The sequence below is a fragment of the Strigops habroptila genome, chromosome 7, assembly GCF_004027225.2.
Source record: "Strigops habroptila isolate Jane chromosome 7, bStrHab1.2.pri, whole genome shotgun sequence".
Classification (NCBI taxonomy): domain Eukaryota; kingdom Metazoa; phylum Chordata; class Aves; order Psittaciformes; family Psittacidae; genus Strigops; species Strigops habroptila.
In genome coordinates, this window is record NC_044283.2 from 54,970,542 (window position 1) to 54,988,306 (window position 17,765).

The following is a 17,765-nucleotide window of genomic DNA, read 5'->3' on the forward strand; positions in this document are numbered from 1 at the left end:
TGTATAAAATCTGTATGGTCTCATTAACTGCTACTCTAAGTCTGGAATCCTGTCTGAACAAAAATAGTAATGCTTTACGTTAATGAGACATTCAGCATTGCAAGCTCTGACTTCTGCGGAAGCTGCAAGATCTGAGATGCTTTTGAAAATCTTGCCAAAGTTTCAGGGGAGGGAAGCAAAGATATCAAATTATCACTATGCTTTTATCTTTCGAGGCACTAGGGAAGTGGCTTCATTGCCAAACAGATCATCTTTCCTTTCAGAACCCTCCCACCCTGCTGCTGCCTAATCCTCTTCTAAAAGGAAAAATACCGTAATAATACAGGTACCCTGAAAACTGTGTGTAGATCTGTGGCATTAAAGAAAATGTTTGCTGCTAGAACTGTGACACATGATCAGCTGATAACTAAATGTTGTGACAGCACAAGTTTTGTATCGAAATTTTCTTACCTTTAGATTCAGATGGATGAAAGATGCAGGATGTATGTTTTGGAAAGCTGAGGAGTGGGAGGGAACTCTCTCTGAGTGTTTCATGGATTAGAGAAGGGAGAGCTCTTCAGGTATACTTCCTTTCTATGGGATGCCTATAGTCCTCAATGCTGCGTGTGTCGCTACACACTTATTGCTGAGCAGAAGACATGGCCCTAGTCTGGGAACCTGCTTGAGCTGCCTGTGAACCATGTACCATGCAAGAACCACTGCTTGCTCATCATTGTCACTTTTATACCCAGCATGATTTCAAAACTGGAGGCAAAAACTGTATGAAGGGGAACTGATGGGAAACACCTTCTTTAATTACTTATGCTGATACTGCAAATAAGCTCTTTGGGCAAGGGTTTATTGCAGCTAATATTTATGCAGGGTTTTGTAAAAGGTGTTTACTTTGGTGTGCTGCTCATCATTGAAGAGAAGAAAACATAAGCATCTGCTGCTCAAGGTTTTGGAAAACACATAATAATTTTCTGCCCAGTAACATGCTTTGGAAAATTCCCTGAAGTAAGCTTACATGTGTTTGGGAGATGGAGGGTGTTCAGACTGATAAGGCATATTCAACAACTATTTTCTGCACACCATGCTATTTTAGAAATGTAGCAACTGAGTTTTCTGAAAGTCATGCTTCACTTCAGGAAAATATTAGACTGTGTTTGTCTTGTGTCTGTGTCAGCTTGAGAGTTTAAATCAAACTGAGAATCTTGAAGAAGCAGGTCTTTAAGGACTTGAAGGGATGGACTTTAGAGTGAGTGTATCTGCTTTGTAAAAAAATCGACATTTGTGTCTTTATGTTGTGCTGTGGTTTTGTGTGTTCACTGTGATGATGGGAATTAATTCCAAGCCAGGCTGACGACCAACTGACCTGATTCAACTTTTGTCAAGGTTTCTGAAGCGTTGCACAAGGGGTTTGAAGGAAAAAGTTTGGGGGCATGTGACAGTTAATCTCTTTAGCAGTAAGAATGAAGTTTAAGCATACTGTTGGAAATGTGCTCAGGTCTGTGCTGCTCTTTGTTTTAATTAACAATCTCCTGCATAGATTGGGAGTGTAAACTTACTTGCACTTTAGTCCAATTAAATCATGCTTGGAGGCTGTCAGTGGTGGTGGGAGCTCCCTCCTACCCCCCTTTTTTTAATAGTTCAGTGAGTCTGTTGAATAGCGAAAGGATTTCCCTGCCAGGGTTTTGTAGTGTTTCGTCGTCTTGATGAATTATTGCGGAGTATAGGCAACAGTCTCTTTTGTTCAAAATGCATTGGAATGATTCATCCAATTCCTCAGAAAGTGACAATGAAGCTCATTCAGCCTTCACACAGACTGAGCACAACGTAGTTGCAGCTTACTTAATCACAGCAGGTATGGGTATTGGCAAATTGTTGCATAACTGTTTAAAATAGAATTGTAGTTCTGAATATTCATTTTGTATAGTAACAGAGATGGTGTTTCATTTTGTATTATGCAAATGTCTGATGGCTTTTCTCCATAGTTTACAAACAAGTTAGCAGGCTGAATGAAGTGTGCAGAAACATCTAAGTTTTCTGCTCTATATTTGAAGGCAGCGTTGTGTGTTGAAAAATATATTTGTTGATATATAATTATAGAATAGAGTAAGAATTAATTTCTGCCAGCTTGCAAAAGAGATAAAAATAGGGCATAGCTGTCACATCTTGCATTTTTCTGTGATATGCTTGAAGCTATCTTGAGGTTTCTCCTGGGCCACATGTTTGTAGTAATATATGTGTAGTCTGAGCATGTGAGCGGGTGTCTGTTAGGGGGATGTAAGGGGAAGGGTTGGAATGTGACTTAGAGGAGGGGAGCTGGCCATTAATCAGAGAAGAGCAGACTCTGGTTGCAGCTGTATTTTTCACCAATGACACATGTTAGAAAAAGCACACTGGAAGGCTTGACATCGTGTTCGTTCCCTGTGACTGCAATGGCCTTTGGCTAAACTTGAATGATTATGTTTGATTTCCTCCTCCCCCTCCCCTTGAAAACTTTCTCATTGTTATAATCACAACTGCTTCAATAATGTTCTTCTGAAGCATTGAAAGCTATAGCAATGAAATATCAATGTGACCAAAACCTGAAACCTACTGTGTTTAAAAATAAGCCTTCTATATCTTTATTATGGAAAATCAGATCAGTTTATAAATACTTCTTTTTCACAGACTGTATCATACATTTTCTATGCTATAATTAGCTTTTAAAATACATTAAAATATTAATGGACTTCAGGTTTATATGAAATAGTATTGCCGATGGTCTCGTTTTGTTTAGTATATCTATTTGAAGTGGTATGAAAGTGATGTTCTGATAAAAAGGATATTTTTGAAAGGAAAAGCAATAATTTATTTCAGTTTTTTAGAGAAATTGGTAGAACAGCTACAAAGATCAGTAGACTTGTTATGAAGCTGTAGAGATGGATTATGATCATGTATTGAAAGGCCAGATACACTCTGCAGTCCTACCACAGTATTTGCAGGTAACTGGATCTATTATGGGCTGCAGATATGTATGATATTTGTTATATTTTAATTTAAATTGATTAGATTGTATGCAACAAGGTGGTCTTTTCAGATAGCTTGGTGTTAGGGATCAAAGCTATCATAGGTGATCAATGGGATTAGCCAGAATCAACCCAGCTCTTCTTTCTTAATCTTACAAGGAAATTAAATGTCTTAAAAAAAAAAAAAAAAAAAAAAAAACAAAAAACAAAAAAACAAAAAGTTTGATTACTTTTGGTTCATTTGTTTGTTTTCCTCTTATTATAATTGCAGGAGTCTAGTAACTCTTTCACCTGTAGGTTGGACTTAGCTTTCTTAATGAGGAATGGTTTTGACAGTAAGGTCTATAACATCTTTGAAAGTAAGATTGATTGCATTGCAAAAGCCTTACTACCACAAATCTCACCTCTGGAAAATCTAAGCTGTGTTAATGAACAGATGTCTAGAATAAGAATGAAGCACAGGTAGTGTTCATCATTATGTTGAATTGCCGAGGTGCGTATCTCCAGAGAGGACGCCTTTAACACCGGAGCGGGGGAAGCACAGCGTCCAGGAGCCTCAGTTCGGAGCGGCAAGAGCGACCGAGGGAGCCTCAAGTCCTCGACAGGACTTGCCCAGGAGCCGGCAGCTCAGCTGACGCGAGCAGCTGACTCACAGGGGGCGGTGCCAGGAGTGACGGCACCAGCCCTCAGTGGGGAAAAACCCACCCCAGGGAGCGCGGCGAACAGGGCGGGCAAACAGGGCGTGGCACGTCAGTCAGGGCGTGGCGCGGCAGTTCGCGCAGGCAGGGCGAGCGGGCAGCGAGCGGGATGGTGAGCACTCGCCTCAGGGCCAGGGCCCGCTCTGGGAGCTCTGCCCCGGCGGTGGCCAGCGTAGGCACCCAGACAGAGCCGATGAGAGGGGAGGCTGCGGCGCAGAGCTCGGAGTGTAGAAAGTGCCTCGACTGGTCGCTTGAGGCGAGGGTGCGCAATGGACAGGGCTGCACTCGGTGCGCCCTGGTGGAGGTCCTCCTGCAGCAGGTGGCTGAGCTGCGGGAGGCTGTTGGAGAGCTAAAAGATGCCAGGGAAGCTGAGAGGAAGCTGGGCTGCTTGCTCCAGGCCTAAACTGTGCAGGGGCCGCAAACATCCGGCATTGCTCATATAGGAAAGAAGGAGGGCAGCAACCCAAGAAGCTGGGAATTAGTCACGAGAAAAACTAACAAAAAAAGGAGGAAGAGGACAATTAACGACAAGGGGCTTCCTCCTAAATCTGATGTCCCCACCCAGAACCGCTTCGCAGTTCTGCAGGGGGCTAATGAGAAAGCACCCACCACACCTAATGAGCATCCTGCTGATGCACCAGTAAAGAGGATCGCTACTGGTGCCTCCAGGAAAAAGCGGAGGGTCATAGCAGTAGGGGACTCTACTTTGAAAGGCACAGAGGCACTCATCTGCTGGCCTGATCCAGTCTCAAGGGAGGTGTGCTGCCTGCCAGGGGCTCGGATCAGGGATGTTGCAGAGGGGCTGCCTGCTCTAGTAAGTCCTGCTGACTGTTACCCCCTTCTAGTGGTCCATGTGGGTGCTAGAGATATGGATAGCAGTAGCCTGGAGAACATTAAGAAGGACTACAGAGCCCTGGGAGAGGTGGTTAGGGGCTTTGGAGCTCAGATAGTTTTTTCATCGATTCTCCAGGACAAAGGGGAGGACCTTAAAAAAGCTAGGTGCATTTGGCAGGTTAATAAATGGTTAGAATGGTGGTGCCATAGTCAGGGGTTTGGCTATTTAGAACATGGGGCTCCATTTGGGAGGCCAGATCTACTGGAGACTGGTGGAGCTGGTCTGACAAAGAAGGGGAAGAGCTGTTTTGGTAGGAGGCTTGCCAGGCTGGTCAGGAAAGCTTTAAACTAGATGTGTTGGGGGAAGGGAGCATTGATCCATCCCAACACTCCTGGTCAGTTGCCAGCACCTGTAATAAGTGCTTGGAGCGATGTAGAGATGTTCCAGCTGCCCCAGCCATTGAGTCGGCTGCATTTGGAGCTCGGCTAAGGTGCCTCTATACAAACGCCCGTAGTATGGGGAACAAACAAGAGGAATTAGAGATGTGTGCAAGGCTACGGGAATATGATGTCATTGGTGTCACAGAAACATGGTGGGATGGCTCCTATGGCTGGAATGTCGGAATGGAAGGTTACAGGCTGTTTAGAAAAGACAGGCCAGGCAGACGGGGAGGGGGTGTTGCTATCTATGTCAGTGATAGGCTAGAGAGTATGGAACTCTGTCTGGGGACGGGTGATGAGGTAACAGAGTGTTTGTGGGTCAGGATCAAAGGGAAAACAGCAACAGGGGACATTACGGTGGGGATCTGTTACAGGCCGCCTGATCAAGAGGACTCTGTGGATGAAGCGCTCTACAGACAGATAGGAGCAGCCTCACGCTCGCAGGCCCTGGTCCTCATGGGGGACTTCAACCATCCTGACATCTGTTGGAGGGACGGTACGGCCCGGCACAAGCAATCCAGGAGGTTCCTCGATTGTGTGGAAGACAACTTCCTCTTTCAAGCAATAGAGGAGTCGACGAGGAGAGGTGCCATGCTGGACCTTGTGCTCACCAACAGGGAGGGACTGGTTGGAAATGTGACGCTCCAGGGCGGCCTTGGCTCTAGTGATCACGAGATGGTTGAGTTTGAGATCCTCAGGACAGTGAGAAGAGCATGCAGCAAGCTCAGTGCCCTGGACTTCAAGAAAGCAGAGTTTGGCCTCTTCAGGAACCTCCTTAGTAAGGTTTCATGGGATACAGTCCTAGAGGGCAGGGGGGCCCAAGACTGCTGGTCGGTATTCAAGGATCACCTGCTACGTGCTCAAGAGTGTTGCATCCCGACTAGAAGAAAGTGCAGCAGGAGGGCCAGGAGACCTCCATGGATGGACAAGGAGCTGCTGAGGAAACTTAGAGGGGAAAAAAGAAGCTTATAGAAGGTGGAAGCGAGGACAGGCGGCCTGGGAAGAATATAGGAGCATTGCCCGGGAAGCTAGGGACCAGGTTAGGAAAGCTAAGGCCCAGCTAGAATTAAGTTTGGCAAGGGATGTAAAAGATAACAGGAAAGGATTCTATAGATACGTAGCAAATAAAAGACAGACTAGGGACAACGTGGGCCCTCTCCGGAAGCTATCAGGAGAACTGGCTACCATGGATTTGGAGAAGGCTGAGGTTCTTAATGACTTCTTTGCCTCCATCTTCACCAGCAAATGCTCTGACTACACCACGAAAGTCTTGGAAAGCAAATGCAGGGACTGTGAGAATGAAGACCTTAGGCCCACTGTAGGAGAGGATCAGGTTCGAGACCATGTTAAGAACCTGAACGTGCACAAGTCCATGGGACCTGATGAAATCCATCCACGGGTCCTGAAGGAGCTGGCGAATGAAGTTGCTAAACCACTGTCCATCATATTCGAAAAATCCTGGCAGTCAGGTGAAGTTCCCGATGACTGGAAGAAGGGTAATATAACCCCCATTTTCAAGAAGGGGAAGGTGGAAGACCCGGGGAACTACAGACCAGTCAGCCTCACCTCTGTGCCTGGCAAAATCTTGGAACATTTTCTCCTGGAAAACATGCTAAGGCACATGAAAAACAACGAGGTGGTTGGTGACAGCCAACATGGCTTCACTAAGGGGAAATCCTGCCTGACCAATTTGGTGGCCTTCTATGATGGAGCCACGGAACTGATGGACAGGGGCAGAGCAGTTGACGTCATCTACCTGGACTTGTGCAAAGCGTTCGACACTGTCCCGCACGACATCCTTGTCTCTAAATTGGAGAGACATCAATTTGATAGATGGACCACTCGGTGGATAAAAAACTGGCTGGATGGCTGCACGCAAAGAGTTGTGGTAAATGGCTCGATGTCCAGTTGGAAACCTGTAACGAGTGGTGTCCCTCAGGGATCAGTGTTGGGACCAGTTCTGTTCAACATCTTTGTCGGTGACATGGACAGTGGGATTGAGCGTGCCCTCAGCAAGTTTGCTGACAACACCAAGCTGTGTGGTTCGGTTGATACGCTGGAGGGAAGGGATGCCATCCAGAGGGACCTTGACACGCTTGTGAGGTGGGCCGATGCCAACCTTATGAAGTTTAACCAAGCCAAGTGTAAGGTCCTCCACCTGGGTCGGGGCAATCCCAGGCACTGCTACAGGTTGGGCAGAGAAGAGATTCAGAGCAGCCCTGCAGAGAAGGACCTGGGGGTGTCGGTTGACGAGAAGCTTAACATGAGCCGGCAGTGTGCACTTGCAGCCCAGAAAGCCAACCGTATCCTGGGCTGCATCAAAAGAAGCGTGACCAGCAGGTCGAAGGAGGTGATCCCACCCATCTACTCTGCTCTTGTGAGACCTCACTTGGAGTACTGTGTACAGTTCTGGTGTCCTCAACATAAAAAGGACATGGAGCTGTTGGAGCGAGTCCAGAGGAGGGCCACGAGGATGCTAAGAGGGCTGGAGCACCTCCTGTATGAAGACAGGCTGAGAGAGTTGGGGCTGTTCAGCCTGGAGAAGAGAAGGCTGCGTGGAGACCTCATAGCAGCCTTCCAGTATCTGAAGGGGGTCTATAAGGATGCTGGGGAGGGACTCTTCCTTAGGGACTGTAGTGGTAGGACAAGGGGTAATGGGTTCAAACTTAAACAGGGGAAGTTTAGATTAGATATAAGGAAGGAGTTCTTTAGAGTGAGGGTGGTGAAGCACTGGAATGGGTTGCCCAGGGAGGTTGTGGATGCTGCATCCCTGGTGGTGTTCAAGGCCAGGTTGGACACAGCCTTGAACCACGTGGTTTAGGGCAAGGTGTCCGTGCCCATGGCAGGGGGGTTGGAACTAGATGATCTTAAGGTCCTTTCCAACCCTTACTATTCTATGATTCTATGATTCTATGTTGCTTTTTAAAAGGTTTGAATGCTTCTCCCTTTTGCAAATAATTTCTTTGTTTTCTGAGAATGAAGTAATTGTTAAGTATTGCACTCTACAGTGGTCAGTGTATTAATTTTAGCGATGCCCACAGGGATACTCAGGCTGCAGGAAGCAATACTACTTTGTGGATATCTTACAATGGTGAAGCGCTCTGGTATCATTTTAAAATGCTAACTGGAAAAGTAAATTCTGTCTTATACACAGACCTAACCCTCATTGTTTTGGTGCTACTACACGTGTCTTGCTTAACTCTTGTTAGGGTTTTGGTTTGCATTTGGTCTGCCTTTCATTTTCATTGCTTCCCTGGGAGGAAGGTAAGTAAATTCTTCTGCTCTTGATCAGATTATGAGGCTTTTATCTTCAATTTCATAAAACTACAAGACTTATTTAAAGAAATGTGAGAATAGTTGTCTAACCGTAAGATGTTTCACAGGCCAAGTGGCAGCATCCATGTGCTTTATCTGAATCACGTGAGTTTGTCCGAGTTGATGATTTCAGGTTACTGAAAGTCTTGGGCTTGATCTATACTCCCTGCTCTCTAAGAAATCATAGCATCGTTTAGGTTGGAAAAGACCTTTAAGATCATGGAGTCCAACCATAAACCTAACACTGCTAAGTTGTGCCAGACCATGGCACATCTACACGTTTGAGGGTGACTCAACCACTTCCCTGGGAAGCCTGTTCCAATGATTGACAACCCTTCCTGTGAAAAAAACTTTTCCTAATACCCAATCTGAACCTTTCCTGGCACAGCTTGCGGTCTCATAAGTCTTGTGCTCAGGACTCTTCACCAGCTTTGTCGCCCTTCTAGTGAGCACTGCTGAACTACTGTTTGGAGTAACACTGTTCTTCCAGTTGACCTGATTCTCAGAAATAGGGAAAAGAGCATTTATTGGATCTACATGTTTTTTCTCACTTTGTTCAAGATGGAATCTGTCTTCTTTCTTTCATTTTGCTTCCCAGAACATTTTTTTTCCGCTATTATTAATTTGGCTTAGTGGTGCTAAAATTTAAATTAATATAGGCCAATTTCCACCTTCTTTTCCCTGTTTTGTTTTGGTTCTCTCCCCTCTTCTCTCTTAATTTTAAGATTGAGCTCTGAAGCACAAAAACTAAGAGTCTCTAGCAGGATCCTTCCTTCACTCTGAGGATGCAAATTTACAGCCCTGTTGTATTTCTGATTTCATTCTTGGTAGTTGTAATATCTGTTAAAGCATGCCTCATAGGGACCCTGTGCTGTTTTATAAACTGATAGTTCAATTTTGTTTCCTCTTTCCCAAGAGATGACATACTACCTGTCAACAGGAAAGCTGACAGAACTGGCACTGCAAGTGCTTTTACTTGGTGTTGGTTTCAGATCAGACCCCCAGCTCCTTGCTGTTTTGCATTTTAGGGCCTCATAGCATCACCTTCCTGAAACATGTGACTATAAGAATATGATAGCTGATGGCATCTATGTGGTTATGCACCTCCAGCATAATCTGTAATGTTAAGTTGTACTAAGCAGGAGACTTGCACTTGAGAACAGACACGCTTCGTGGTTTTAAAAAGAGAATGGAAACAGAGACAACCAAGAATTAATTACATTTTTGCTACATTTTATTTTTAAATTACTGAATCTATTGTAAGAGTTTCTGTAATGTAGGAGATTGGTACTGATTAATATAATGTTGCAGTGAAACTTGTGTGAGTTTCAGGTATAATAAAATGGGTACCAATTTATATAAATGAAATTGAGAAATTCCATTTAAAAGCTGAAGAGTTGGTGTTGTCCCTATTGTCTGTTGTCTAAAGTATCATCTTTGTTATATTTTTGTGTATGTTACAGAAGGCTTTCCTTCTGCCCTTTTTCATACCTGTCATGTCTTGCTGAACATCGTGGTTCAGATGATACTTCTGATGTGTATTTGACCCTAGAAACACTTTAGTTTGATGCACTGGGGTGTGTGCTGTTATTTATAAATCTATTTATTGTGTTCCTGTGGACTGCCAAGGATAGAGTCCACAGGACTTTCCATACTTTAAACAATTTTCATGCTTTGAAGGCTAAAGTGCTTGAAACTGATTCTTGCCCTCGGGTTTTTTAACGCTGCTGATTTAAGGTTATTGTTTGCACTGCAGCAAGTTTGTAGTCTTAGTGTAAACTGATGTTAGGGATTTTTAACTCTGTGCTGCACCATTGACAGTGACAGAGACGGAAGAACATTGTATAATACTTACAAACCTTACTGCCCTTTCCACAGAGGCATGTCACAAAAGCTAAACTGTGTGTGTCAGGTTTTTGGTGGAGCCAGTAGAGAAGCAGAAATCTCATCAGTGAAGGTAATGGCCAGGGAACTGGAGCAGAGAATGGGCAGTGACTGTGAAAGAAGATGGGTCTGCTTTTGGAAGTCTACATTCAGTATGACAGCCTCAAGCTCCTTACAGAATTATGCCTCCAATCTGTGATGGTGAAAACTATAGTGTTTTGATTCATAGGTGAAACTTCTTAAATAAAAATTAAAAACAAACAAAAAAATCCCACAAAACAAAAAACCCTGAAAAACTCTAAGGGACATTTCCATGGATAACATGTTGCATGTTGTTAGACATTTAACCAAGTAATTCCACTATGCACTTGTTAATTTAAGGTGCCCAGGCTATACAAATATTTGTAAGTTTAGGATTTGGTTCAGTGGCACTGTAACAGCTGTGCCAAACTGAGGGATCTCTGAACAACTTACAAATTCCTGTTATTTACAAGTTATTTTTTTAATGGCTGTGTTTGCTTGAACATGTTGGACTTCTCCATGTTATTGATAAGAGCCTAATTGGAAAAGTTTTTCTCTGCTTGTCAGGTGTCTATCCTCTTCGCAAAATTGCACTTGACTGAAGTTATCGTTTGTTTAGGACTTGGATATTCCAATAGGATGTATTTTCTTCTGTGTGTATATTACTGGCTGGTGTGTACCTTTTGTAAAGTTTGCTTTTTTCTGTTTTCACAGGAGTGATAAGCATTTTCAGTAACATTGTTGTGTTAGGCATCTTTGTTAAATACAAAGAGCTTCGGACAGCTACCAATGCCATTATTATCAACTTGGCTTTTACCGACATTGGTGTTAGTGGCATTGGTTACCCCATGTCTGCTGCCTCAGACCTGCACGGAAGCTGGAAATTTGGATATACCGGATGCCAGGTATTGCAATTCAGTCAGAGAGAAAGTTTTGAGCACTTAAAAGCAAACTGAGAAATAAGTAGCAGCTCGAACTTGTATTAGTTCTTTCGAGAGATAAGATGGAGATGCAAAATTTGACTCTAGACCTGAAGCTGATGTTCTGTCATGTCAACAATGTCTGGATATAGGATTTTGTGTGTGATTTTCAAAGTGTAATCTTATATTTATCAACTAGAGATTTGAAAATAACTTTAAGAAGGCTTAGGAAGCAAAATTCTCAAATGAAGAAGGTTATAGTCGCACATGCACATTTGATGACTTATTTGATAAATAAAAGACTTTGGATGTGACTACTGTTTTGATGATGAGCTTGACAGATCTTAATGAGTTCTGCTTGGCAAATACATGTTCTTTTGAATTGGACTATTAGGTTATCCAAAATGAAGGCCTGCAAGGCTGAGGCAAAGATTTAGCTTAGTTTTAATAGCTGTCTATTTTTAAAAATAGTCTGACTGAAAAATTATACTTCCATAGCAGAGAGATGGTGCCCTTTTCTGTGTACTGTGATTTAGATCTCAAGCGTCCCTGAAAATAAGTAGTGATGTAAAGGCGTATACTGAAAATGTGACTCAAGGAAAATATTAGCAGTGCTATACATTTCAGACCTTTATATAATGGATGTTTATAACAATCAGAGTTCACTTGCCTGAGTACACAGTTATTTCAAGTTCAAAATTCAGTTACTGTTTGACAGGAAGCCTAACTTAACATCATTGGATATAGGCTATCTTATAGTGGGTTGAAGTTCATGTGAAATCTCAGTACCAATCTTTGGGAGTTAAGATCACTTGAAACATAACTCCCATCAACCTAAACCAAATGAATCCTGTGAACTGAGATGGTTGAGTGCTGTGTGGTTCTATCATAACCACTGGTGGTATGTAGTCTGGCACAGGGCTCTGTGTTTCTTTGGTGCCAGTGCTAACACAGCCTTCCCAGTCATCCTTCCTGGTCACACTGCCTGTGGGATGACTGGGCAGATGCATTTGGAGCACGATGGGATTGCAGCATCTGTCACTCTGTGCAGTAAATCTGACACATGTAAAAATGGGAGGTGATGGGGAAAATCAGTGTACCACATCTGTAAATAAGTGTAGGTGGGCAACAGAGGAAAGAGTAACAATTCAGGACCTCACGTTTGCTAAAGCCATAACTTTTTTGATGAATCAAATGCTGTTCAGGTTGCTTCAACTTATACCAAAAACATTAATTGAACCCCTCCAACTTCCAAACTCTGAATCTCAAAATTTACTTACTGAAATATGGTGTTTTTTTGCTTTTTAGACTACTATTTTTAGGATTTCTGATGCACACACAAGCAGGTTGCTTTTGAAATGTTTAAATTTAAATGAGCCATCTCCAAATTGCCTGCACTGATTTAGTTCTTTCAGTACCTTGCTAATGGAAGAGAACATAAGAGAATGTAATGTATTGTAGTGCCTTTGATTCAGTTGACAAATTTGTGCTTGTACATTTAAAAGATTTCTCAGAAAAGGCTTTTTTGTTTGTGTGTTTTAATTTTCAGATCTATGCTGCCTTAAATATCTTTTTTGGGATGGCGAGTATTGGTTTGCTCACTGTAGTGGCAGTCGACCGTTACCTGACAATCTGCAGGCCTGATATAGGTACTGTACTTATGGTCACTGTTGAACTTCTATGAAATAAGAGTCTAATTGTTTGCTCATAAATGACTCCATAATTACAGTGCTAGGCATAATCTGAATTCAGGGCATGATCCTCCAGTACTTGGCTATAGCAAGTTATCTAGTTGACATGAATGGTACTGCTGGAGAAAGTGAATTTTTCACAATTAGGCTGTTACTCTGTTTAAAAGTTGTATTTTCATGGTTGTTTGCAGGTTTAGAGGACAATGTCCATATCCATATACATGAAAAGCCTTTAGTGACCTCTGTGAAGCAGGTGTTTGCCTCTGGTGTTGTGTTAGCACTGTACTGGATGGTTTTCTCTCCTCTCTGTTACAGCTGTATTGTCACAGTTAATTCTTCCCCCTGCAATCATGCCAGTATGTACTTGAATACACTGTTGTATAATAAGCTTTTTGACATGGGGTTAGGATCAGGTATTGCCTGTATGATGTGAGTTGAAGTGAGTGATGGTATTTAGGTGGTGTTAAAGGTTCAGCAGTGTGAAACAATATGCTGCAGTGTTTGGGAGTGTAGGCCTTTGAGAGGATCATTATTCATCTGGTATGTGCTTGCTGGAAGCCAATTGTCGTTGCAGTTCAATACTGGGAAAGAAGCAAAAGATGACAATGGTTTGTGATTGTATGTGTTTGGCCACAGGAAGAAGAATGACTACCCGTAGCTATGCCACTCTCATCCTTGCTGCTTGGATAAATGCAGTCTTCTGGGCTTCCATGCCTACTGTGGGCTGGGCTAGCTACGCTCCGGATCCGACTGGAGCAACATGCACAGTAAATTGGAGGAAAAATGATGCGTAAGATTCCCCTTCACCCTTTCTTTTAAATTTGCTGTCTCATTGAAGACTAAGCTTTTTTAATTCACCACTCTCTGAGCATAACTTCTTTCTGAAGTATGAAGTGTAATTTATAAAAATAATCTTAAAATAATGGAAAAAATATAGGAATTGAGCTGTGCTTGAAAACTGCAAGATTTGTAGGTGCTAATAAGAAAATTAAAGCTAATTTTCCTAATTCTTTAAAAGCTTGTTTTAAAATTTCATAATCGAATCAAAATAGCAAATTCTTTAGTAACTTTTACTGAATGGCTATTTGTAAGTTACTGTGTTTTGTTTTTCTGTTTTATCAGGTCCTTTGTTTCCTACACAATGAGTGTAATTGCTGTTAATTTTGTTGTACCCTTAACAGTCATGTTTTACTGTTATTACAATGTTTCCCGGACCATGAAACAATATTCCAGTAGTAACTGCCTGGAGAGCATCAATATAGATTGGTCTGACCAAGTAGATGTGACAAAGGTATAGTAAATTAGGACATGTTTTGTTTTAAGCATGTTCTTTAGCATTAAATCTTGGGGCCAAAGGAACATTGCAGCCTTTTAAGCATTTCTGTTTCCTACATTCCCCCTTTTCCTTTTGTACTTAAATATTAACTGAAATTCAGCCTAGGTGAAAACTCTTGGCTTGACTTATAACACTATATTCTTTACTTTTGGCCTAATACTCTTTCCAGATGAATAGCTACTTTGAAGGCTGGGAACAATCTGAATTTTCCTTGTGTCTACCCTTCTGTCATTACATAGAAATGTACCTCAGAGGTATCCATCCTAGGAGGACTTTTTGTGTCTGTAGAGTCCTTAGGCTTTCTGCTAGGTACACAGGGGTGTCTGGTCTGAAATGGACTGGTCAGCTCTGATTGGAATTTATGGCCTAGAAATGAAAGTGCCTTTCCAAGCTCCCGAAATGTGTGATTCTGATCCCTTGTTCTTTTCAGTCTGTTAAGCTTATCTCTTTCTTATGTAAACAGTAGCAAATGTGAGTTATGGCATGAAATGATATATCCTTCCTGGAAGTTTAACATTCTTTTAATGTATAAAAGTCCATAGGAAAGCTTGAAGTACGCTAGCTCCTTTGATTTTTGTGTAAAGATATGATTTATGGCTGGACATGATAAAAGAAGTGAGAGAGAATTGGACAGACGAGTATGTACCTATGCTTTTGAATTACTTATCAATGCAAACTTAACATTCCTTGGAAAACTTTATCATTACTAAATTCTGAAAAATGGTATTTTTACCTAAAAATAATAATCTGAGCATTTTGTTCTTCTGAAGAACTTTCAAAATGCTTAAAGCTGAGGATTCAGCTATAAATGTAGGCTCATATTTGTGAAGAAAATATATTTTTATCGTTCTGCAGTTGAAGACACCAAGTTATATTTTGGAAAAAAAAGGATGGAAGCTTTGGAGTTTCTTTTTTGGAACTGGACTTCTTGCTTTTTCAACAATTAGCATCTTCTAAGCTTTCTACATCAAACTCCTAAATGAAAGGGTTCTTTACATTATCGATAGGTGTTACATTTTCATTTAAATAGGAAGCTTCTGTAGGGAGAGTCACTGTTTGTTTATTGGTTGTGCTCTAGAAGAGCTCATACAAAGTAGCCATTTACTTCTTGTTTCTCATTTTGTTCATCACAGAAAGACTGACTAAGGCTATAGGTAAACAACACTAGAGAATCCTATACATACAAAGAGCCCTGCAGGTTGGTTTGTTTATTTAGTGGTTCGTTTTGTCCTCTTGATTAATTTGACATTTTCGTTCCAGTTTCAATTACTGATTCATGTCCCTGACAAAAACCAGAGAGGTCTGTCCCAGTTGATGCCTTTCCTACCCTTCCATTACCCTCATTTTTTTCTGTTCATTTCTAGCTGTGGTGCGGAGTCTTCTGGGGTATGTACCCCAACATGCCCAGACTGTTCTCTCTGACGGGCAGGCAGAGAAGACATAACTGCTCAGATAGCTGCTCAGTATGATGCTTGAACATGACTATCATGCTTCATTAAATCAACCAGACACCTTTGAGTTCCTTAAGTATATAGACTGAGCCTTTGAATCCAAGAACATTTACTTTCTCTAATTTAATTGTACCACAGTTAAACCTTATTAAACAGTTTTATTAACATATGAAATATTTGGTTTAGATTTTACTCTCTGTTCATATTTATTATTTGTAATAGCATCCTAAAGTGACCTGTTATGGTGGTCATAATTCATGTGTGAAGTCTTCTCCAGCCATTGAAACTTCTGCTGGACAGATTTAGCATAAACAGTAGTGCTGACTGTGAAGTAAGATTGTATGAAGGAAAATGAAGTCACAGCATGCCAAAATACATGACAGTGTGATGTGCTATTAAATCTCCAAAGTGAAATTTCATTGTAACTTGTCAAAATTTGTCAGGTGTGCTTGCTTACCTGTTGCTATTTGGTTCTGCATAGCTCTATTTTCACATAGGTGCATGTGCTTTTGAGGTTAGGTTATGAGGTCTTTATCTTCAGGTAATACTGGTTGTGTGTCTGTTCCTCTTCTTTTACAGATGTCTGTTGTGATGATTGTAATGTTCTTGGTGGCATGGTCTCCGTATTCTATTGTGTGTTTATGGTCTTCTTTTGGAGACCCAAAGAGAATTTCTCCTGCAATGGCCGTCATAGCTCCTCTATTTGCAAAATCTTCCACATTCTATAATCCCTGCATTTATGTTGTTGCAAACAAAAAGTAAGTGTTCCTAATTTAGTACCACTCTACTTGATGATTTTAGCATATCATCTAACTATAGAAGGATCATCTGAAAAATATGACAAGCTGATTAGCAAAGAGGTCAAAGGGTAAGCCACTGTTGATTTACCAAAGATGACCTTTTGGACAGGAAATCCTAAAAGAAATTGTTTTGATCATCATCAGAATATACTAAATTGATAAAGACTTTTGAGAACACATCAACACAGCTTTTGTAAGACACAGTTTTGAAAGTCCCTTTGTGGCTTCTTAAAAGGACTTAGGAATTTTGGGTTGCATCAGCAGTAAACTGGTTTTAATAATTGTGGCCAAAATGTGTGGCCAAAATTAGTGACATGAAACTTCTGTAGATTTCATTGCTTGATTTGGGATGTGTCATACTCTGACTGATTAGGATGGATTGACACTTACTGTTACAGTAAACAAGCTAAGCCTATTCTGTTTTGAGCAAGCATATCAAATGCTCTAACCAAGCCAGTGTCTCTGAGTGAAAACTGGCTTTTGCAAAAAGACATCCTTCCTTTCTTTACTTCCTAGAAACAAAGCCTGTGATCTCTGTCTAGGTGAACTTACCTGATCTTGCTGAAAAGATCCATCTCATTTTTTTTTTCCCCATTTTGTAAGTTCATCTTTGTTATGGCTATACGCTCTCCTGGGATAAGCGAAAGCTGCTGTGACCCCTGTTGTAGAAGGAACTTAACTGAGCTATTCGTGTACATGGAAGTGAAAGGACTCAAGTCCTCTCAAATTCCAAATACACCATTTTTTATTAAGTAAGCTTTACTGAAATTAAAAACTGTTGTAATACTTAAGGTCATCTTACCCAGTGTTTCTTGGTATTTGGTTCTCCAGCTAATGATCTTTCTGCTTTCCTTTTCTTGCCTTGGCAGGTTTCGGAGGGCAATCCTGGCAATGGTGCGATGTCAGACAAGACAAGAGATAACTATAAACAGCGCCTTGCCCATGAGTGTATCACAAAGTGCACTGACATCGTAGAACTCATGTCATTTGCATGCATAAGTTAAATGGAAAGGAGTGAAATCTTGGTTAAAGCTAATTAATCTTTCAGAAGATTAATGTTTTGGAATAATAACCTGCCCCAGACAGCTGTTCCTGTTAATCGCAAAAATCTGTTTAGATGCATTAAGAAGGCAAAAAGAAAAAGCCCGCAAAGACTTTAGGTTTTGAGAATGAGGTTTATTGGCCCAATATGTCTGTCCCAAACAAAAAGGGGTAGTGAAGTGGTCATTCTGACTCTTACAGTGTGGACAAAGTGACACAGGGGCACGGAGAGCCTGAAGCAGGAAGTGCTTAAGTTCAGTAACATGGTTTTTGCACCCAGAATTCCTTTCATGAATTACTTTTCCTCATCTTCCTTTGAAAGTTTTCTAGACTTGAAATA

At 41.6% G+C, this 17,765-nt stretch overlaps 1 protein-coding gene across 1 annotated transcript; it reads left to right on the forward strand.

Moving 5' to 3' along the window:
* Positions 1–136: 136 nt before the first annotated feature.
* On the forward strand, positions 137–17,359 carry RRH (retinal pigment epithelium-derived rhodopsin homolog). Its single transcript, XM_030493006.1, has 7 exons — positions 137–1,843; positions 10,901–11,091; positions 12,656–12,755; positions 13,434–13,587; positions 13,920–14,088; positions 16,164–16,342; positions 17,254–17,359. The coding sequence occupies exons 1-7, from the start codon at positions 1,738–1,740 to the stop codon at positions 17,357–17,359; spliced, it is 1,005 nt and encodes a 334-aa protein (XP_030348866.1). The 5' UTR covers positions 137–1,737.
* The last annotated feature ends 406 nt before the right edge of the window (positions 17,360–17,765 follow it).